Source organism: Mobula hypostoma, chromosome 13, assembly GCF_963921235.1.
Source record: "Mobula hypostoma chromosome 13, sMobHyp1.1, whole genome shotgun sequence".
NCBI classification, from domain to species: Eukaryota; Metazoa; Chordata; class Chondrichthyes; order Myliobatiformes; family Myliobatidae; genus Mobula; species Mobula hypostoma.
The window spans coordinates 12076809-12100273 of record NC_086109.1 but is presented as its reverse complement, the minus strand read 5'-3'; the positions used below and the strand labels follow the sequence as shown (position 1 = coordinate 12100273).

Below are 23465 nucleotides of genomic sequence, written 5' to 3'. Positions count from 1 at the left end.
ACCCACCACTGATCTTGTGCTTACCTGCCTGGATTGGGACTGGATCAGTAATCTATTGACTCAGAAATATGGAAACACACCCAGACAGTAGTGGGCAGTGACAATGATGACTCCAATCAAATAAAAATCATTACTTGTGAAAAGCTGGGAGCATGAGATGAGGGACGATGCTGTTGTCTTCTCAGTCAGTGTGGAATTCAATTACACCAACTGACAGTGTGGCAGATTCCTTAGAACACAGTGACAGCTTTAAATGAAACATCTTGAATTTTAATCTATTCTTCATATTGTGTTTTTTTGTTCTCCATCAGATCGAAAGTAACAATGATTTTGTTCTCCTTTACACTTGTGTACAGGAACTGACATGACACAATCTTGAAACTTGAATCTGCTTGTGTAAATTTGATTTTACCTGTCCATTTTCTGAAGAACGTCTCCCTCAGTTTCAGGTGCTTTATGGGCAGAAGATAAAGTAAGAGGAGTTGTGGGAAGAGTGATCACAATCGATTGTCACTATGCCCCAATGTACCGTTCACACACAAAGTATTTGTGCCGCATGTGGGATCGCCAATGCACATCGTTAGTGAATACAAGTGGACAAAGTGAGCAGTATGGAAGAACGACAATCAGAGATAACACATCCCTGGGAATATTTACTGTTACTATGGAGAATCTTGTCTCTCGAGATACAGGACTTTACAGATGCGGAATTACAACATCTGGCAATCATCCAGCCTTTGACATTTATGTAGTAGTTTCTGACGGTAGGTTTCTCGTATATAGATTTGATGTCTCCACTGAAATGTCTGATTCCTGCTTTCCCTGGTCGGAGTTCGGGCAGCACGGATATCCTGAGGCTCCACAGTGGTGCAGAGTCCTGTGGGTTCTGGTCAAGGAACGAGGAAACCCCTCTCATGATGCTCTCATTGAGTGCAGAGTCTGACCCACTGACAGGACACCGATTTCCGGTGAGAGGCTCATCACATTTTCCTGCCTCTGAACTGTATGAAATGTCACCCTGTCAGAGGTTTGAATTCAGACCAAACTTAATAACCTGATATTAACAGGTCGATGAGAAACAAGTGTTTCTCATGGTGTAAATACCTTGAAATTCATAAAAAGGGAATCAGTTCCAGAGCTAAACAGATTTCATTCAGTTCTCCCACAGCAGGCTTTCCCACTATCCATCCCTGCTTCATGGATCAGTCACTTCCCTCTCTACCACATGCTGACTCTCTTTGTCTCTGTCAATGTGCTCCAGGAATCCACTCCCCAGAACCCATTGACCATCTACTTCCCAGCAGCCAGCCTCTACACCCAGCCCATTCCTGGTGAGAAATAGAGCAATGGAATTAGAGAGAACATGGGACACAATCCCTGCAGTCACCACCCTCAGTATAAAAAAAAACTTGTGTCACAAATGTCCTTTAAAATTTCCCCTGATCATCTTAAGACTATGCTCACTATTATTTGATATTTCAACCCTGGGAAAAAGAGATTCTGACTATCTTCCCTATCTCTGACTTCTATAAATTTACAAACTTCTATCAGGTCTCCCGTCAGCCTCCTACGCTCGAGTGAAAACAAATCAAGTTTTTCCAGCTCTGTCCATGGCTAATACACTCCAATCCAGGTAACTATGTATTGATTGATTGATTGATTGATTGAGATATAGCGTAGATTATGCCCTTCAAGCATTGCCGCCCAGCAATGCCCAGATTTAGCCCTAGCCTAATCATGAGACAATTTACAATGATAAATTAACGTACCAACTGGTAGGTCTTTGGAATGTGTAACGAAACTGGAAATTAAATTCCAGGTGAAGTCAATCTTCCCTCATGTATCAGGAGTATCTGAAGGCACTGGGCCTGTACTCTTTGGTGTTTAGAAGAATGAGGGAGGATCTCATGGAAAGCTATCGAGCATTGAAAAGCCCAGTGGATGTGGAGAGGAGGTTTCCTACAGTGCGAGCATCTGGGACTAAAGAGGGCACAGTAATAGAATAAAAGTATGTCCTTGAAAAGAGAGATGAGAGGGGGATTTATTTAGCCAAAAGCTAGTGAATCTGTGGAATGCATTGCCACAAGTATCTGTGGAGACCAAATCATTGGGTATATTTAAAGCAGAGGGTGATTCTTAAGGGCATCAAAAGTTACAAAGAGAACGTATGAGAATAGATGAAGAAGGATGATAAATCAGCCATGATTGAATGGTGGAGCAGACTCAATGGACAGAATGGCCTAATTCTGCTCCTATATCGTATGGTCTTATGGCCTATGGTCCTTCTAGTTCTCCAGTCACATATGATTCCTTTTTGGCTTCATATCGATACTAATACTCACGGGTTCCCTTGCTGCTGTAGGTCACTGAAACCAATCACAATTATACTCTGTCCCAAATGTCACCATTCATCTTGTACATATCTGACAACTTCCTGCTTTCACATGATGGGGGAAGTTTTCCAGGACACATACAAATGCTACCATTCCAAAGTCAACCTGTTAGGTGCCACTGAACACTGCCTCCTTGCTGCTGAGAGAGATTGTAACTCTGATTTTCACACTGACACATACTCAGTGCCGTCACTGCTGTCCTGATCTGGAGTCCTGTGATAATGTCAGACATGGCAGTTCAGGCGGATGGGGGGGACGCAGGGACACAGAGAGGTAGATGAGCTGCCGAGATTCCAAACTGGTTGGTCCTGGTTGAGATACAGAACTGCTGAAATCTTCAGTGTGTTTGATTTTCAGATGTTCACTGATTCTTTTCCACAGAACCTGTGTCTGTTCCTTTGCTTCGATTTTCACCAACAAATGACTCAAGTTGTGTGGACTCCGTGTCAGTGTCCTGTGAGTCTGTCCATGGATCCCTTCCCATTCAGTACTCATGGTATGAAAAGATCCCATCTGTGGTTTCAAAGATCTCTGATACCAATAAACTGGATCTCCATTGTCAATCCATAAAATACAAAAATCATCTGTATTATTGTAAAGCCTCAAATACTAAAGGAGAAAAGTCCAGTGAAGGGGTCAATGTGTCCATCTCCAACAGTGTCAGCACCTGCAGAAATGTGATTGAAGTCAACAGCATGGGTAAGTGGTGCAGGGTTTGATTCTTTCTGATAGCCGATGGAGTCCAACTGATTGACTGATGTGTGCTGGATATTGTGTTGCTGGAACTTCACTCAGGAGCATGGAGTGTCTGTTGTCACCACCTTTCAAAGAATGAAAAGCCTTTCAGCACAGCCGTTCAAACATGAGTCACCCACCACAGTGTCTCCTGTCTCTGATTTGCTCTCACATACTGGGTGTAAATGTGTCTCAACTGGTAATATTTCTACCATTAATTATAATAGTACTTCTGAGATAATCTACTGCAAAGTTTAAAGTAAATGTATTGTCGAAGTACATATTTGTCATTATATACTATCCTGAGATCCATTTTCTTGCAGACATTCAGAGTAGATACAAATAAATAAAACAAAATCAATGAAAAACCACACACAATCAAATGTATAAACAACCAATGTCGAAAAGAAGAGAAACTGTGCAAATATAAAAGAAACAAATTATTAAAAAGTAAAAAAAAATATTGAGAACGTAAGTTATAGAGTTCTTGAAAGTGAGTCCACTGGTTGCAGAATCAGTTCAGTGTTGAAGTGAGTGAAGGTATCGACGCTGGTTCAGGAGCCGGATGGTTGAAGGGTAATAACTGTTTCTGACCCTGCTGGTGTGACACCTCCTTCCCAATGGCAGCAGCTTGAGGAGAGCATGGCCTGGATGGTAGCAGTCCTTGATGATGGATGCTGCTTTCTCGTGGCAGAGCTCCTTGGAGAATTTATCCATATTTGCTCTGCCTGAATTTATAAACAATTATCTGTTCTGTACCTTATAGAAAATGGGCTGAATCATAAAATCAAAGCAGTTGTATCTTTATAAAATATGTAGAAATCACATGGATTGTGAAAGTCTGTGTGCTGAAAACCAACATATCTTTTTCTAGTGGATGGAATTGTGAGATGTGACCTCTAAAACCTGTGTATCCTCATTCACTGAGTCTCCAAGCAAAAGTGTAGAAAGATGGAGCTGAAATGAATCCTGTAATGAGTATTTTCAAGGACAGAAACATTATTGGAGAGGGTAGGATTAAATTGGGACCACTCAACCACTAAACCACTGGGGGCTTGGATCAGTTGAATTGGGTCTTACTATTTCCCATATTCAGCAAATTAGAAATTCTTGGGCAAAAACAGGGCATAAAGAATGCAAATTGTATGCGGACTTGCAGAGAGGAGATTTGAGAAAAGGAACCAGCATGAAACACTGTAATGTTACAGGGACTTTATCAGTTGGAAATAGTTCAAAGTATATTTATTATCAAAGTATACAGCCTTGAAATTTGTCTCCTTACAGGCAGCCACAAAAAATGAAACCCAATTGAACCCATTAAAAAAAGACTGTCAAACACGCAATGTGCAGAAAAAAAGCAGATCAATCAAATAATGATAATTAGCAATTAACATTCAGGACTGAAGTTCATGCAAGTGAGTCCACAGCCATGAAGCCAGTCACAGCTGATCTAGGACCCGTTAGTTGCAGGTCACAGCCTCAGTTCAGCACAGAGATGAGTAAACCTTGCAGAGCAGTTAGCCTTACATCTGCCTGTCCCTTTCCTCCAGCCCTCACCTTTCCAATCTGACCCAGTGCTTCAATCAGCCAAACAACAAGTTGTTCCTCACTCGCGGACCCACGCCCTGTCGTTTCGAAACGCTCTTGTGGGTGGGACCCGCTGCCCCGATTCAGCTTGTATGCGACATTTCCATTCTGGCCCAAAGCTTAAATCCGCCTGACTTCGACTTGTTCCTTGCTCTCGGGACTCCAGCATTGTCAGCAGATTTGATCCGATGAAAGATGTTCTTGTTATGGAAGGAGGCGAGCAAAGGATCAGCAGACTGGTTTCTGGAATGTCACAAGTGACATTAGATCAGAGCCATTTAAGACTGGGATTAGGGAAGTCTTCTTCTCTCAGAAAGTGGTGAACCTGTATTCAAGAAAGATTTAGTTACTTTTCTCAATGGTAGAGAGATGCAGAGATATGGGAAACAATTACTCTCCCAGAAATACTAGAGATCAGAGGGTTTATTGAAAGGTAGAAAATCGGTATTCACCAATAATATCGGAATGGGGATGGGAAAACTGGTGTGATTGAAAACCAATAAATCTCCAGGTTGCGATACTCTATGTCCCAGAGAACATGAAGAATTGGCATGAGAAATAATAGATGCACTGCTGGCCATTTTTAGTTCCAATGGATTAGAGAGAAGCTGACCATTCTATTTTAAAAAGGAGGTAGAGAGGAAGGTGGAAATTATAGAGCAATTGGCCTGACATTGGTACAAGGAAATGTGGTGAAGAAAGACAAAAGAAAAAAAAATCAATGTATCGAATTGGTCTTGTGTTTTTTGTGCCCATTGTAAATTCCTCCGGAAAAAAAGGTCAAGGTTTTGTTCACCGTGGTCAGAGGTGGAGACCTGTGCAAGGAAGACTTTAAAGTGCCACAGGGGGTGCGCCATCCCCAGTAGCACTGTCTTCACCATGATGAGGTAAATCCCAGTGGCAAGGGTGATCCCAGGACAACCGGTCCCACATCTTGGCTGCAGGAGGCTGCCGGGTCCTTTGTTTGTTAAGGCCCGTCTATTGTGTGCTGCCAGCGCGTTGCTTTTCTGTCAGGGAGTGCTCCCTTAGCCTTGTCTCAACAGACTTACCACAAGGCAGTGGGGCTATTTGCCCATAGCTGGGACAGTGGTTGACGGGCTCCAGGGCGTGTCCACACAGTGGTGGGTCTGCACGCCACGTCTCTGGGACCCACTGCTGATCCGAGATCCCCTGTAATTTAGCCTGGGAGCGTAAAAGACCCAGTTTCCGTGTGTGGCCCCGAGGAGGCACTGCAAGAGTCTTGGCGGTGGAGAGGCTCTGTACTGGCAGGAGGAGGCTTACACACTCGGCTCCTCTTTTCACCCTCTATTAAGAAGGCTAGCCAGCGGCAATAGCTGTAAGCAGGGAGTAGCAAGCAGAGAGCACTGTGCAGCATACAGCATGCACCATGCACTAACTACAAGCACTACTACACTACTGCACTAGACGCTTCACACGCACCCTGTGAGCAAATACTCCCACCCACACACAGTTCCACAATGGGATGACTGCTCGGGTGACCACAGGAGGACAAGAGTCTGAGCCCTTTCTTGTATGCACAGGGGTGAGGCAGGGGTGTGTACTAGTGCCAGTGCTCTTTAAAATCTTCCTGCTGTGTTAAGCTTCTCCACAACGAGATTGAAGACAGCAGCGGTGTGGCAGTGGACGTCAGATTAGATGGCAACCTCTTTGACATCAGGAGGCTTCGTGCAACCACCAAACTCCATAGAGAGCGGGTCCTGGAGCTGCAGTATGTAGACGACTGTGCTCTGTGATCTTCAGACTGTCCTTGCTGTGGCGGTGAGAGCGTACAGCAGGATGGGGCTGACTGTCAATACCACCAAGACAAAAGTGGTTTGCCAATGGAGTACCAGTGTCCCACCCACTCTACCTTTCTTCACTGTTGGTGATGAAAAGCTGTCAGTAGTGCCATCTTTCAAATATCTGGGGAGCATTCTCTCTGAGAATAGCGGCATTGACAACGACATCCAGAGCCGCAATAAACAGGCATCAGTTGCCTTTGGGAGACTTTGTCCTAGAGTCTTTCAGAACAGGAGCCTTCATCCCTCCACGTAGGTCACCATATACCAAGCGGTCTGTGTCACCGCCCTCCTTTATAGCTGTGAAGCTTGGGTAACCTACAGCCGTCACATCAAGTCCTTGGAGCACTTCCACATAAGCTGCCTCCAGACAGTACACTGCATACAATTAAAGGAATTATATTTATGAATCTTAACGAAAGGGTTAGTAAAGAGTAATGAAAAGAAAAGGGCCCATTCTAATTAAACAGTCAAATGTGCACAAGTTAGAGCTCATCTTGCACTTCACTGTCACTCACACGCTGGCCCCTCGGTCAACGTGAAAGCACACAACACCTTCCAAATGTTGCTTGCTATCCATCCAAGCAGTCTCCCACTGGATCGTATGCTGTGACCGGTTCTCCCCAGCGTCTTCTCTCTTCATCTCCTCTCAAACAAAACAAGCCCCAAGCCCAACCTTAGAGTCCCTCACCAGAGAAACCTCCCTTTCAACTGGACCGTCCTAATTGGATGGCTTACATTTCTCCTCATCTCTTATCTTCAACAATAACCTAAACATAAGCTGAAAACAAGCAGCTCCCACAGAACAGCAGAAAATGAAATACATACAGATAACAGTAAAAAATATGAACCAGGGCATTACCTACTGTATATATTCCCTGCAAAATTGCTCATGTTCTATATTTTCAATGTTTTAATCGATTGTTTTGTTTAGAATTCTAAATTACTTCTAATACTCAGCTTTGCTGCTTTTACTGAACATGACACATTTCCTTGGATTTAACAGATTCACAAATTTCTTTTGAAAGTCATGCTTGATGGTGGACCTTTCCCTTATGATTACACATGCTTATATAGGATTACAGTTCCCTCAGTCCAAGTCCTTTCACTTCCCCAGCAGTACCTTCACACCGCCGGTGCCTGAATATGGGAAAGAATCCAAATGTGAACGTAGTTGGGCACACAATTAGCGTAACATTATTACTCTGCCAGCAATCGGTGATTGGGGTCCAATTCCCACCACTGTTTGCAAGCATTCATCCACCATGATCAAGTACCTATTGGTCTAACAATTGTGCTCTCTTGTTTTTAAGAGTACAAAGCAGATAAAATTGGATTTTATTTTCTTTTAACAGGGCCAATTCATTTCTGTGAAAATACTGTGACAGAATCTACGACAACTACACAAGGGGATGAATCTACATCAGAGAAAATGTAAAGTATAAGTGTCTCTCTAACAGGGAGATTCACTGCTATTGCTTCCGAATAGTACCAGTCAGGATAGAAATTTGTTTCTCTTTAACTGGCGTTAAGCACATTTGACATGATTAACTGCAATGAAATCATGTATTGGGAACTGAGTATTATTCCTGGTTTTCTTGTACATGCATCAAGCCTGAGAAAAAAGATAATTTTCTTACCCTAAATATTTAATAATTTAAGCATAGCAGTTGAAGCTCATGTTCTGAGTCATAAAGTTATTGTTATATATTAGAACAGCAGGCTCTTCAGCCTGACTTGCCAAGAGCCCAGACAGCCACAAAATAAAGAAAACCATGGAAAACGTTCAAAGAAGAGGTTCGGCTACATGGTCAGCAATGCTGTCTGTCAGAGAAGAAACCACCAATCAATCCTTTAATGCAACAGTTCAAGTGACATGTTTGTGAAAAAACATGGTAGGATTCCCATATGGTCTGGACAATAGTTACTGTTTAACCAACATCACTATCATTGGTCATGATCACATTTCTGCTTGTGAGACTTTGGAGTGAACGGATAGGCTGTTGCAATTTCCCATATTGTCAACAGTGTCTAATGTTCATTTTCTGAGCTGCAGACATCCTGAGCTCATGAAAAATGCTGTGTAAATGTCAGACTTTTCAAATGGCTAAGAATATATGGTGAACCAGGACTGACCCTATCCTATTCTTTACCACAGACATACTTACACAACTGTGCTCAGTGTCATTGGGATTCTACTCATACTGCTTGTTGTTTGTCCACTTTGCTACCTGAAGAGAAAAAACAGGGGTAGGTTTCATTTTTCCTTTAATTATTTCATGATGAATATGATAACTAGCTGCTGAATCTTAAGGAACTTGATTTGGTTGCAGTCAACAAAAAGCCAGGATCAGAGTGTTGATGTGTTGGTTTACAACACATGAATGAATGGTGTTGTTTCCATTGTAACCTGGTGACTCCATTATTCCTGAAACATCAGGCGATGGAATCTCACATCAACTGTGAAATGGCAGAGAACCACAAGGCTGGATAGAAGAAAGATTTAGATGGTCTCACCTGTACTACTCAGTTTTGGAGAATTAGCTGTTGTATTTAAAAGTATATTCATAGAAACATAGAAAATAGGTGCAGGAGTAGGCCATTCGGCCCTTCGAGCCTGCACCGCCATTTATTATGATCATGGCTGATCATCCAACTCAGAACCCCGCCCCAGCCTTCCCTCCATACCCCCTGACCCCCGTAGCCACAAGGGCCATATCTAACTCCCTCTTAAATATAGCCAATGAACTGGCCTCAACAGTTTCCTGTGGCAGAGAATTCCACAGATTCACCACTCTCTGTGTGAAGAAGTTTTTCCTAATCTCGGTCCTAAAAGGCTTCCCCTCTATCCTCAAACTGTGACCCCTCGTTCTGGACTTCCCCAACATCGGGAACAATCTTCCTGCATCTAGCCTGTCCAATCCCTTTAGGATCTTATACGCTTCAATCAGATCCCCCCTCAATATTCAATAAGCTGTTCCTCAGTACAACCTCCAATTAAATGCAATCATTTCGACAATGTATGTGTAAAGACATACTCCCATGTAATTCTTATTTAAAAAAAAAATCAGGTGTATCTTTTATCAATCTACCACTCACTGCATGTCACTGGAGAAATTTCCCTGCTCTGATTGGAAATAGTTGCCATAGATTAAGTCAGTGTTCTCCTTTTTTGAAATGATTCTGAGATGGGCACCACAGTAGCATAGAGGTCAGCGTGACGCTATTACTGCTGGGGACAGTTTGAAGTTTGGAGTTCAATTCCGTGAAATTCTGTAAGGAGTTTCTACATCCTCTCCATTGAATGTATCAACTTTTCCAGGGTACTCCAGTTTCCTCCCACAGTCCAAAGGTACACCAAGTATGTTATTTGGTCATTGTAAATTGTCCCATGTTTAGGTTAAGGTTAATCAGACTTGTTGGGGTTGCTGTGTTGAAGGGCCAGAGAGGCTTACTCCATTCAAATATTAATTAAAATTCCTTTGACTTGCAACAAAGTGTTTCTAATGAATGAATAAATAAAAATACAAGTGATTATAAGATGGTTGACTTGATGCCGAAGGTCAATTGCTTAGAAACATAGTAGTAAGGAATGAACAACTGCGGTAAGCTTATAATGAGAAGTGATGTCTAGTGGGTAGAAATAAAATGGCAAACCATATCTGGAGGTACCTAACATCCACTAATAGTCCAAGGCCATCAGAACCATTTATTGAGAATGGGACATTGGGATTCCACATGAAATTGTTGATCTCAGTGTTGAATTTGAAAGGAGGTTTTGTGGCCAGTAGGAAAATGGGGTGATTTTTATTTTGGGCAGTTTGTTCCTTCCTCCTGAGGGACAATCTGCCACAGAGTCCTGGAGAGATCAGTGAGATGTTCATGGGACTGTGTGAATATTGTCAGGTAATCTGCTCCATCATATTGTGAAGGAGTAATACGGTCTAAATGCACACACAAAAAATGAAGGAATATGCTCGGTAGAACAGATAAAATTTGTGGCAATTAAAACAAAAATTGTAGTCTAAACCCCTCATTACAATGTTCAAAGATGGAAAATTTCAGTTTTCAGTAGCAGAGAAGGTGGTCCTTTCAAACAACAGAACATTGTGTAGTAACCAGAGCAGAGGTTTGCTCTGTGTGAAGAATCATTACTGTGTTGCAGCTGGGGTTCCCGTGGTTCTGAGATTCAGTATGGGTGTCATGGTAACCTAGCGGTTCGCGCGAAGCTATTACAGCACGGGGCGTTCCGGAGTTTGCAGTTCAATTCCAGTGCCGTCCTGAAAGGAGTCTCTGTATGTCCTCCCTGTGGGATGCATGGATACACTCCGGGTCCTCCAGTTTCCTTCCACAGTCCAAAGACGTACCAGGTAGGTGAATTGGTCAATGGAAATTGCACCATGATTAGGATAGGGTTAATCTGGATTGTCGGGGGTTGCTGGGGTGGCGAAGCTCAAAGGGCTGCAGGGCCAGACTGTATGCAGTATCACTCACTCACTCACTCACTCACTCACTCACTCACTCACTCACTCACTCAATAAATAAATAGATAAATAGATAGATAGATAGATAGATAGATAGATAGATAGATAAATATATATATATATGTCTGTAACAGCCATGGAATTTTTAGCAGTAATATTGTATTTTGCAGAATCCAAGCACAATACGTCTCACAGAGAAGGCAACAATGAAACCCAGGTATGGACATTAAGTATAAATTGTCTGAGTGATTCAGAATGTTTAAAGATTGGATTTCATGGGAGTTTACAGATCAGTCATCCCCACTAGTCCAGTCCAGTATTAATACTTTACACAAACCTACGAGCACTCCTTTCATTGAATCCCATCAGCATAACCTTCCAGTTATTTGTCCCTTTCTCTTGTGCTCATCCACATTTTCCTTAAGTCTATCCATAATATTTTACTTGACTATTCTTCACAGTGGCACCAGTCTTTATTATCATTACTGAATGGTGAAGAGTGAGATTGGTCCTTTCTCTACTGTTAGAGATGGAGCATCTAATTGTGTAAATCTGTCTTTGGGTTCAATGACTTTTCAGTTTACATTTTGTATATTCCCTCTGAGTCTCAAAGTCTGATGTGAAATCAGAAAAAAATAGGGCAGTTCTATTCAGAATAACAAATTGGGGATGACACGGTAGAATAGCGGTTAGCGTAACGCTATTACAGCGCCAGTGACCTGGGTTTACTTCTGCTGCTGTCTGCAGGGTGGAGATTGTTGGAGGATTCTGCTCTGCCATACATTTTCTCTTGTTGACATCACTTTAACTCCAAGATCTGTACCCTCAGAGAACTTTGTGTTCCTCTTGTGCATCCTCCAGTCTCTGAATCCCACCACCAATATCAGTAGCTTCAGCTGCCCAAAACCCACACACTAGACAAATCCCACAAATCCATGAACTCCTGCAATTCTGTCCTCTTAACTTTTATTCGTTAGAGGTACAGCAGAGTAATCGGTCCTTCCGACCCACGAGCCACCCAATTGCACCCATGTGATCAATTAACCTCCTACGACAAACCATTCTGACTGAAAACCATAAAAGTATTGTAATTTGCCCAAATAATCCCCAACTTCATTTTCAACCTCTTCTCTCAGTGAACCCCTGTGAAACACCGAACGGCTTCATGTGTTGGTGTTGTAAAGCAACATGCTGTTGTTGCACAGTTAGTTGTGGGTCCTCACTAAGTATCACAGCTGTTATCAAACACTCTGGAAAATGAAATTCTACAAGCTGATTGAAAGAATCAGAGTTTATTTAAAAACAGAAAACTGAGGGTGATCTGGTAGTTGCTTGAAAGAGTATCAAATTGTTTTATTGAATAAAGAAGGTATTTTCACTTACAGAGGAGAGTAGAACTTGAGATATAAACATAAGATGGTTTATAAAAAAAATCATGAAATTACGACCATAGACCATATGGGATAGGATCAGAATTAGTCCATTTGGCCCATCAAGACTTCTCTGTCCTTCAATCACAGCTGATTTATTTTCCCTCTCACCTATTATTCTGCCTTCTCCCTGTAACTTTTCACACCCTCAACTTTCACATTCATCAGTCATAAAATAGATCTCGGAATTTATTTTTTATTTCAGGAAATGGCCACGTTGGAAGAAAATGTCGTTTATACAGATCTACACCATGTTCGAAACAATGAGGCGGCTGTCCAGTCGGCCAAAAATGAAACTGGAATTGTGTATGTAGATGTGAAATTTAAAAAGAAATCAAGAGCAGTCTACTCCGTTACTGATGAGGACAACGTCACCTATGCAGATATCAAATTTCAAACCCATTGCGCAAAGCCAAAACGGAAAGTTTTCTCTCCTCCTACTCCACAAGACTAGGAATAAGCTTGACAAAATAATTATATGGCTAGATTGAGGCAGAAGAGTTAGGTTTTTTATTCAGTTCACCTGTACACCTGCTTGTTAATGCAAATATCTGATCGGCCAGTCATGTAACAACTCAATGCATAAAAGCATGCAGATATGAACAAGAGGTTCCGTTGACAGTAAGTTAAATTACCATTTGTTACAGCAGTGGTTGTAGAAGAACACTCCTCAATGCACAACATGCCGACATGCATGCTTTCATGCATCGAGTTGCTGCCACATGATTGATTAGGTATTTACTCTGACGAGCAGATGTACAGATGTACCTAATATAGTGGCCACTGAGTGTAACTCTTCTGCCTGAATCTATCCACGTAATTACTTTGTCAAGCTGATTCTGAGCTGCTTCTTCCACACACCCTGCTTTCCAGTTCCTCTTCATTGGCAATGAGGGTCTGAGTCCAGATCATCTCTGTGTGACTGCCCGTTACGCCGCTGCGTTTGGGGCAGCAGCGCAGGTCCTCCGTCTCTGGTGGTGTTCAGGGTTTCCTTCATCATGTCAGTAGCTTCCTCTCAGTTTTCACTACTGGTCATCATGCAAGTCCTGGGCGGAGTTTCAAGAATACCATCACACTCAGATACAGAAGGAATTTTCAATTGCTGTTTCTGTAACAGTCTTGTTTTACCAGTCAGGTTTGTCAGGCCCGATCTGAACGCACCGAAGCTGGAGGACTGGTGGATCACCCTGATTGTCTACCCTTTGAGCTGTTTGGAAGTGTAACCCTATCAAGAGCCAAAGCATAATGCCTTGAATCCAGTCAACATAGCTCTCCGGGTCTTGAGGCACACAAGCCTCCAAGCCACGACAAAATTGTGGTCCCCTTGAAGGCTCGATCATCTCTACAGATGTTAAAATGCTCTTGTCCCTCATTCTGACTTCTACAATATACACTCTGGCACCCCACTCCCAACACCCCCTCTTCAGTTATAATTTCTTTCAGCTATTTAAATACTAACAGAGTGATTATCATGTTCCAATTATATAGAGCTCTGTTAAGACTGCATCTGGACCATTTTGTATAGGTCTGGTTCATCCCACCTGAGGAAGGATAGACTTACAATGGACTGAGTACAGCCAAGTTTTCCCAGAAAGATTCTGTTGATTTTGAGTTTGTTATTTCATGAGAGATTGCTATATGAGTCTGACTGAAAGTCTATTTTCTCACTTTCAGAGGCCATTTCAGTGAAACAAAAAGTATTGAATTTAGATCATATCAGGGTATAACACAGAGAAATGCTCTTTGACTCACCCTCCCTGTGCTGACCATTATTCCAATCTAACTAATCCCATCTGCCTGCACATGTTCGTACCTGTCCATGTGTCTGTTGAAATACCTTTCAATGTTGCTATTGTATCTGCTTCCACCACATCCCTTGGTAGACCATTCCAGGCACCATTTATACTCCCTGTGTAAAAATAATCTCTCACATCTCCTTCAAAGATTTCCTGTGCTCACCTTAAATGTAAGTCCTTTATTATTTTATACATTTACCCAGGGAACTATGACTATCTCCCCTGTCTATGCCTGTCATAATCTTACACACCTTTCCAACAGGTCGCCCCTCAGGCTCTGACACTCCAACTTTGTCCACGCTCTCCATATAGCTATTACACTCTAATCCAGGCCAAACCATGGTTAACCTCTACTGCACCATCTCCAACTCTCCACATTCTTTCTATAGCATGAAGACTAAAACTACACACAGTTACTCCAAATAGTGCTGAAGTTTTATACAGTTGCAACATGACTTTCCAACTTTCATACTCAATGTTGGCAAGCATGCCATACACCGCCTTTACTGCCCTGTTCACTTGCATTGTTACTTTCGGGAGCTGTGGACTTGCATGCCACAATCCCATTGTAGATCAGTGCTCCAAAGGGTCCTGCCAGTTACTGCATAATTTTGTCTTACGTTTGACCTCTCAAAATGCAACGCCTCATGCTTGTGTGATTTGAAGTCTATCTGTCTCTTCTCTGCCCAAACTCCCAGCTGATCTATATACTGCTGTATCCTTTGACCACATTCCTCACTATCCACAGTTTTGTTTTCTCTACAAAAGTACCTATATTTTCATGAAAATCATTTATATCTATTATAAGTAACAGAGGTCCAGGCACTGAACCTTACAAAGCTCCACTGGTCACAGGCCTCCAGTCAGATAATCACCCCTCTAGCACTGGTCTCAGTTGTCTATCAACATTCCAACTTTGTTTCTAACTTACAAACCCACTCTGGATCATATGTGACTTAATTTTGTGGACCAACATAGTATGAGGGACCATGTCAAAAGATTTACAAAAGACCATGTCTACAACATCCACCGCACTCCCATCATCAATCATTTTCTTCACTGTCATGTATTATTCTGGAGTTATGAAATTATAGACATAGTTGGTATTAATTAAAAGTGGGAACAAAGCTTCCTGAAATAAAATGTAATCCACTGATTGTCGAAGGGTTTTGAAACCAATCATTGAGTGTGGGACGTTCTGATTCTGAAGCAACACACAAAAAATGCTGGGGGAACTCAGCAGGTCAGGCAGCATCCATCGGAGTGAACAAACAGTTGACACTTTGGGCCGCGACCCTTCATCAGGACTGGAAAAGAAGGGGGAAGGTGGCAGAATAGAAATGCGGGGGAAGGAGAAGGAGCATAGCTGGCAGGTGATAGGTGAAACCAGGGGGGTTGGAAAGAGTAAGGGCTGGAGAAGCAGGAATCTGATGTGTGAGAGAACAGTAGACCATCAGAGAAAAGGAAGGAGAAGGGGACCAAGGGGGAAGTTATAGGCAGGTGAGAAACCAGAGAGGGGAATAAAAAAGAGGGGAAGGGGAGGGAATTTTTTAAAAATGGGAATTAGAAGTCAATATTCATTCCATCGTTTCAGGCTACCCAAACAGAATGTATATTGTTGCTGCTCCACACCAAGGGTGGCCACATCTGATTCCGTACACCACAAGTAAGACAATAGATGAATGGTGATATTAAACGGCACATAATGAAACCTTCAGGATAAAATCAGTGCAGACATTAGGTGGTCTTCTCCTTTATAAGCACAGTTAAAGGCATATACCTACCTTTGTATAGCCGAGGGTCATTGCTCAACTCTGTAATAAAAGATATATATTTTGGGCTCTTGGTGTGTATATATGCTCAGAAACTCCTGGTCCAGCCACTAGTATATTAAAATTTAGATGTGCTGTTCACTGTGATGTACTTCCATTGTAAATCTACAATTCTTCAAAAATTGCCTGTGTATTTTCAAAATTAAATTTATGGGTTAGGCAATGACAGCTATTAAAATGCAGTGAAATCTGTCTTTTGTTTACAAAGTATAAAACATCACTACTGTTTTATGTGGAGAGAGCAGAAATAGATTCTCTAGATCTGCTGTGTTGAATAAAGTTCTTTTGTATCTCACATGTTCAGTGTCCATGTGACTCAGTTCAGCACTCACAACGATCTCGTAGAGTTACAGAGCAATACAACATGGATAAAGGCCTTTCGGCCCAGTCTGTCCATGCTGACCACAGGGCCCCCCAGCAGGTCCAGGTGCATTCTGTGGGTTCAGTCTCAAGATTTATTGGAGGTGTGCAATGGTGACTGTAGGTTCAGGAGCATTTGGAGGCTGTCAGGGCAAGTGATGATATTCCAAACCCTTTCTGTTGAAAACGTGCTTAGAATGCATAAGTTTCATTGGGATGTGGTGTGACCAAACATACTGCTTCATCTTGTAGCCTATTATCACAATTAAACCCTGCCGCATCTGACAGCCAGTCTGGGAATCAGTTTAGGACTGGTTTTGTGTCTCAGCATTGCCGATTACTTTATAAAGGTCATGAACCGATTTCTTGCAGAGCTCAGGGTCACCAAGTGTGACCGCCACAGTGCTGAGCTTTGTTCAGAGCAGACCTGTCATCCGTCACCCAGGTCTCATTACCTAAATAGTTGTCTGAAGTGAACTGTTTTCTTAGAATATAAATGAGGAATTATGCAGAAGGAAGACCGATTAGAAATCACAGACACAATCACAATCACAGATGATATCAGACATCCAAATGTTTGAAGTTCGCAAAGTACATAAAACAAAAACAGTACGTGCTGCATGGCATCTTGGCTGTACAGAGGAGTACTTTTAGTAATAGACTAAGACAACTGCACTGCTCCAAAGAGCGCAATATGAGGTCATTCTTACCCTCGGCCATTAGGCTCTATGAGTCAACATATAGCTGTGGATGTGATGACCCCCTTCCAGACTGCTTGTGGTAACTTTTTTTTAATTTTACTTCTATTCTAATATTTTTATCTGTGCGCTTGTAATGCGACTGTGACACTGGGATTGATTCCTTTGGAATCAATAAAGTATCTATCTATCTAATTTTCAACAAATTATAGAAATTTGTGAAGATGTTAAAATGCTAGCAGGACTGAGTGATAATACTCAAGTGAGGGGATTTTGATGAATTGTGGGCTGAACCAGAAATTACAGGAAATCACAGAATCACAGGAAATTACTTCCAGAAGCACAGGAGATGTAAATAAGAGCCACAGATGAAGCAGTTAGCACAGAGCTTGTTGGCAGTGGGAGAATATCATAGAAACATAGAAACATAGAAAATAGGTGCAGGAGTAGGCCATTCGGCCCTTCGAGCCTGCACCGCCATTTATTATGATCATGGCTGATCATCCAACTCAGGACCCCGCCCCAGCCTTCCCTCCATACCCCCTGACCCCCGTAGCCACAAGGGCCATATCTAACTCCCTCTTAAATATAGCCAATGAACTGGCCTCAACTGTTTCCTGTGGCAGAGAATTCCACAGATTCACCACTCTCTGTGTGAAGAAGTTTTTCCTAATCTCGGTCCTAAAAGGCTTCCCCTCTATCCTCAAACGGTGGCCCCTCGTTCTGGACTTCCCCAACATCGGGAACAATCTTCCTGCATCTAGCCTGTCCAATCCCTTTAGGATCTTATACGTTTCAATAAGATCCCCCCTCAATCTTCTAAATTCCAACGAGTACAAGCTCAGTTCATCCAGTCTTTCTTCATATGAAAGTCCTGCCATCCCAGGAATCAATCTGGTGAACCTTCTTTGTACTCCCTCTATGGCAAAGATGTCTTTCCTCAGATTAGGGGACCAAAGCTGCACACAATACTCCAGGTGTGGTCTCACCAAGGCCTTGTACAACTGCAGTAGTACCTCCCTGCTCCTGTACTCGAATCCTCTCGCTATAAATGCCAGCATACCATTTGCCTTTTTCACCGCCTACTGTACCTGCATGCCCACTTTCAATGACTGGTGTATAATGACACCAGGTCTCGTTGCACCTCCCCTTTTCCTAATCGGCCACCATTCAGATAACAATCTGTTTTCCTATTTTTGCCACCAAAGTGGATAACTTCACATTTATCCACATTAAATTGCATCTGCCATGAATTTGCCCACTCACCCAAACTATCCAAATCACCCTGCATCCTCTTAGCATCCTCCTCACTGCTAACACTGCCACCCAGCTTCGTGTCATCTGCAAACTTGGAGATGCTGCATTTAATTCCCTCATCCAGTCATTAATATATATTGTAAACAACTGGGGTCCCAGCACTGAGCCTTGCGGTACCCCACTAGTCACCGCCTGCCATTCTGAAAAGGTCCCGTTTATTCCCACTCTTTGCTTCCTGTCTGCTAACCAATTCTCCACCCACACCAATACCTTACCCCCAATACCGTGTGCTTTAAGTTTGCACACTAATCTCCTGTGTGGGACCTTGTCAAAAGCCTTTTGTTTCTTTCTTTTTAAATCTTTTTATTGAGTAAGTATACAAAAAAGGTAAGCCATATAAACATTAATACAATGTTAAAGTATAATAAAATTCCAAAAGATAACAATACCAAAAAGAAAATACTACAAACAATGTAATTTAAGCATAAGAAACCAAGATAACATAATAGTATACTAGATTTTATATATATCAATGGAAAAAAAAAGAAAAAAAAAACCCCAAAAAAAAACCCACCGTGCAACTAACTAAAAGCAAAGCAAAGCAATGGGCTAACTTGAAACCAAACAGAGTTAAACTTAAAATCACGTCCTCAATCCCGACCTCCATTAAAACAGTGAAGAAAAAACAAGAAGGGTAAATATTACATTAAATGAAAATATCGAATAAAAGGTCCCCAAATCTGTTCAAATTTAAATGAAGAATCATAAAGGTTACTTCTAATTTTCTCCAGATTCAAACATAAAATCGTCTGAGAAAACCAAAAAAAGGTAGTTGGAGCATTAAGCTCTTTCCAATGTTGTAAAATACATCTTTTCGCCATTAAAGTAAGAAATGCAATCATTCTACGGGCTGAAGGGGAAAGATTACTAGAAATTTTAGGTAGTCCAAAGATAGCAGTAATAGGGTGAGGAGAGATATCTATATTTAATACCTTAGAAATAATATTGAAAATATCTCTCCAAAAAGTTTCCAAAGTAGGGCAAGACCAAAACATATGAGTTAAAGAGGCTATCTGCCCCGAACATCTATCACAGAAAGGATTAATATGCGAGTAAAAACGCGCTAACTTATCTTTGGACATATGTGCTCTATGAACCACTTTAAATTGAATTAGGGAATGTTTAGCACAAATAGAGGAAGTATTAACTAATTGTAAAATCTGCCCCCAATCATCCACAGAAATGGTAAGCCCCAATTCCTGTTCCCAATCTACCCTAATCTTATCAAATGGAGCTTTCCTAAGTTTCATAATAATATTATAAATCATAGCCGATGCACCTTTCTGACATGGATTAAGGTTAATTATCGAATCTAAAATATATATAGGAGGAAGCATTGGAAAGGAAGAAAGTATAGTACTTAGGAAATTTCTAACTTGTAAATATCTAAAAAAATGTATTCTTGATAAGTTATATTTATTAGATAATTGTTCAAAAGACATAAGGGAACCATCTAAAAATAAATCCAAAAACCGTAAAATACCCTTAGTCTTCCAAGTTTGAAAAGCGCGATCCGTAAAAGAGGGAGGAAAAAATATGTTACCTAAAATAGGAATCGCTAACCCGAATTGATTAAGATCAAAAAATTTTCTGAATTGAAACCAAATGCGCAAAGCATATTTAACTATCGGGTTAGAGACCTGCTTAAGACGTTTCGAATCAAAAGGAAGAGAGGAACCTAAAATAGAACCAAGTGTATAACCCTGAACAGATTGTAATTCCAATGCTACCCATTTAGGAATAGATAGTATGTCCCGGTCAAGTAACCAAAATTTCATATGTCGAATATTAATAGCCCAATAATAAAATCTAAAGTTAGGTAATGCTAAACCTCCATCTCTCTTAGCTTTCTGTAAATGTATTTTACCCAGTCTCGGATTCTTATTCTGCCAAATAAATGAAGAAATTTTAGAGTCAACTTTATCAAAAAAAGATTTAGGAACGAAAATTGGTAATGCCTGAAACACATATAAAAATTTTGGCAAAAAAAACATCTTAACTGCATTAATACGACCAATCAAAGTTAAATATAAGGGAAACCATTTAGATGAAAGTTGAGTAATATGGTCTATTAATGGTAAAAAGTTAGTCTTAAATAAATCTTTATGTTTACAAGTAATTTTAATCCCAAGATATGAAAAGTAATTATTAATCAATTTAAATGGAAATTTATAATATAAGGGAAGATGTTTATTAATCGGAAAAAGTTCACTCTTACTAAGATTTAATTTATAACCTGAGAAAAGACCAAATTGTGCTAATAACTCTAAAACAGCAGGAATGGATCTCTCAGGATTAGAAATATATAAAAGTAAATCATCAGCATAGAGTGATAATTTATGGGACTTTAATCCCCGAGTTATCCCAGTAATATTTGAAGATTCTCGAATAGCAATTGCAAGAGGTTCTAATGCAATATCAAATAATAGGGGACTAAGAGGACAGCCTTGTCGAGTACCACGAAAGAGAGGAAAAAAAGGTGAGTTTAAGGAGTTAGTACGAACCGAGGCTACAGGGGAGTGATATAACAGTTTAATCCAGGATATAAATTTCAAGCTAAAATTAAACATTTCAAGCACCTTAAATAAATAAGGCCATTCTACTCTATCAAAAGCTTTCTCGGCATCTAAAGAAATAACACACTCAGGAACATTTTGTGAGGGAGTATAAACGATATTTAACAATGTACGAATATTATAAAAAGAGTAACGACCTTTAATAAAACCCGTTTGGTCTTCCGAAATAATAGAAGGAAGTACTTTTTCTAGTCTATTTGCTAATAACTTAGAAAAAACTTTAGAATCAACATTTAATAAAGATATTGGTCTATAAGATGCACATTGAGCAGGGTCTTTATCCTTCTTTAGTATTAAAGAAATTGATGCTCTATTAAAAGATTCCGGAAGTTTACCAAGTTTCAAAGAAGCCTCAAAAACCTTATAGAGCCAAGGAATCAATAAAGAAGCAAAACATTTATAAAATTCAACGGTAAACCCATCAGGGCCAGGAGCTTTCCCCAGATTCATAGAAAAAATAACATTCTTAATCTCATCCATTGTAATGGAAGTATCTAATAAAGAAGACATATCCTGTGAAATCAGAGGGAAGTCTAACTTATCTAAAAAATCATTCATATATTTAGAATCTCGAGGAGACTCTGATTGATATAAAGAAGAATAAAAATCACAAAAGGTTTGATTAATCCCCACATGATCCAATATCAATCGATCATTTTGGTTATAAATCTGATTGATTTGAGATTTAACATAATTAGATTTCAATTGATTAGCCAGCAGCTTGCCAATTTTATCACTGTGAACATAAAAATCACTTCTTGTTTTCTTTAATTGGTTTACAATCGAGGACGAGAGTAGTAAACTGTGTTCCATTTGAAGTTCAGTTCTTTGTTTGTATAGCTCCTCAGAAGGAGCCATAACATATTTCTTATCAATTTCTTTAATCTTGTCCACAATTACCATCTCCTCCTGCTTCTGTTTCTTCCTCAAAGCAACGGAATACGAAATAATCTGACCCCGAATATAGGCTTTAAAAGTGTCCCAAAGAGTGTTAACCGAAATATCTTCTGTATGGTTAATTGTGAAAAAAAGCTCAATCTGTTCATTCATAAAATTAACAAAGTCCGAGTCCTGAAGCAACAGCGAATTAAAACGCCATTGTCTATTGTTTGGTATATTGGCCATAATTTTAATAGAAAGCTTAAGTGGAGCATGATCCGAAATGGTTATAGAATCATAATCACATTTAATCACTGAAGGAATGAGACGAGAATCAATGAAAAAATAATCAATTCTTGAATAGGAATGATGAACATGTGAAAAGAAGGAAAAATCTTTTTCCTGAGGATGCAGAAAACGCCAAATGTCCGTCGACCCAGAATCAGAAAGGAAAAAATTAATCAAATTTGCAGATTTATTAGGTAAAGTCCGTAAAGGAGCCGAACGGTCCAAAGCTGGAGATAAACAGGTATTAAGATCTCCGCCCCAAATCAATGAAAACTCGTTCAAATTCGGAAACTGATCAAACAATGATTTATAAAATTCCGGACAATCCATATTAGGAGCATAAACATTAACCAAGACTACTTTTTTATTAAATAATAAACCACTAACCAATAAAAATCTACCATTCGGATCAGAGATAATATCCTGTTGTATAAAAGTAACTGAGGAGTCTATAAAGATAGAGACGCCTCGAATCTTAGCATTGGAGTTCGAATGAAATTGTTGTCCCTTCCAAAATTTGAAAAAACGTAGTCTGTCCCCCCTCCGTACATGGGTCTCTTGTAAAAATAAAATTTGTGCTTTAAGTCTCCGGAACACTTTAAAAACTTTTTTCCTTTTAATAGGATGATTAAGACCATTAGTATTCCAGGAGACAAAATTAATAATAGACTCCATAAATCCTAAAGTCAACCCATAACAAGGAAGATTGACAATAGGCGCGACCCACAAACCCGGAGAGGAAACAGAACATACAAAAGATACCGGGGAAAAGGACGCAACCAATACTTCAATAATGTATATAGCCCAAAGAGAAACAAACTAAAACGTGAAGCCCCTCCCACCGCCCCCCACCCCAGGACCCCAAGGCGAAATCTAAAGCAGACCCGCCAGAAAGAAGCAAGCGCTAAAACTACCCCCATGACTTCCGGTATACGCTCCCTAAAAAAAAGGTATAAATATGAAAAGGATCAGCTAATTGTAAAACAGTAAAAAAAATAAGTAAAAAAAAGTTAGCTCAATTAAAATACACACAGAACAGAACAAAAGCCGGAAAGTATATATTAAAAAAAAACCACAATAAACCTCAAACTCATGAATAGACACAGCAACAAAAAAAATAGGATTATTAACATAAAATGATTATAAAAAGCAAAACAGAATAAAATTTAAAAAAAACTACAAAATTTAAGGCCGCACAGGAAATACGTAAGATGACAAAAGGGAAGTAACCACCCAGAATCCCCTGGGAAAAGAAAGAAATGACGCAGTTAAAAAGAAAGTTTAGCAGCCA

General features: G+C 40.5%; 1 protein-coding gene across 1 annotated transcript in view; it reads left to right on the top strand.

Moving 5' to 3' along the window:
- Positions 1 to 15729, top strand: part of LOC134355856 (polymeric immunoglobulin receptor-like) — a 57465-nt gene extending 41736 nt beyond the window's left edge. The window contains exons 7-12 of the mRNA XM_063066361.1: positions 444 to 764; positions 2775 to 3092; positions 7870 to 7948; positions 8673 to 8764; positions 11169 to 11215; positions 12634 to 15729. Of these exons, the coding sequence (XP_062922431.1) occupies positions 444 to 764; positions 2775 to 3092; positions 7870 to 7948; positions 8673 to 8764; positions 11169 to 11215; positions 12634 to 12882 (1106 nt within the window). The 3' untranslated portion in view covers positions 12883 to 15729. The remainder of the gene's footprint in view (positions 1 to 443; positions 765 to 2774; positions 3093 to 7869; positions 7949 to 8672; positions 8765 to 11168; positions 11216 to 12633) is intronic.
- The last annotated feature ends 7736 nt before the right edge of the window (positions 15730 to 23465 follow it).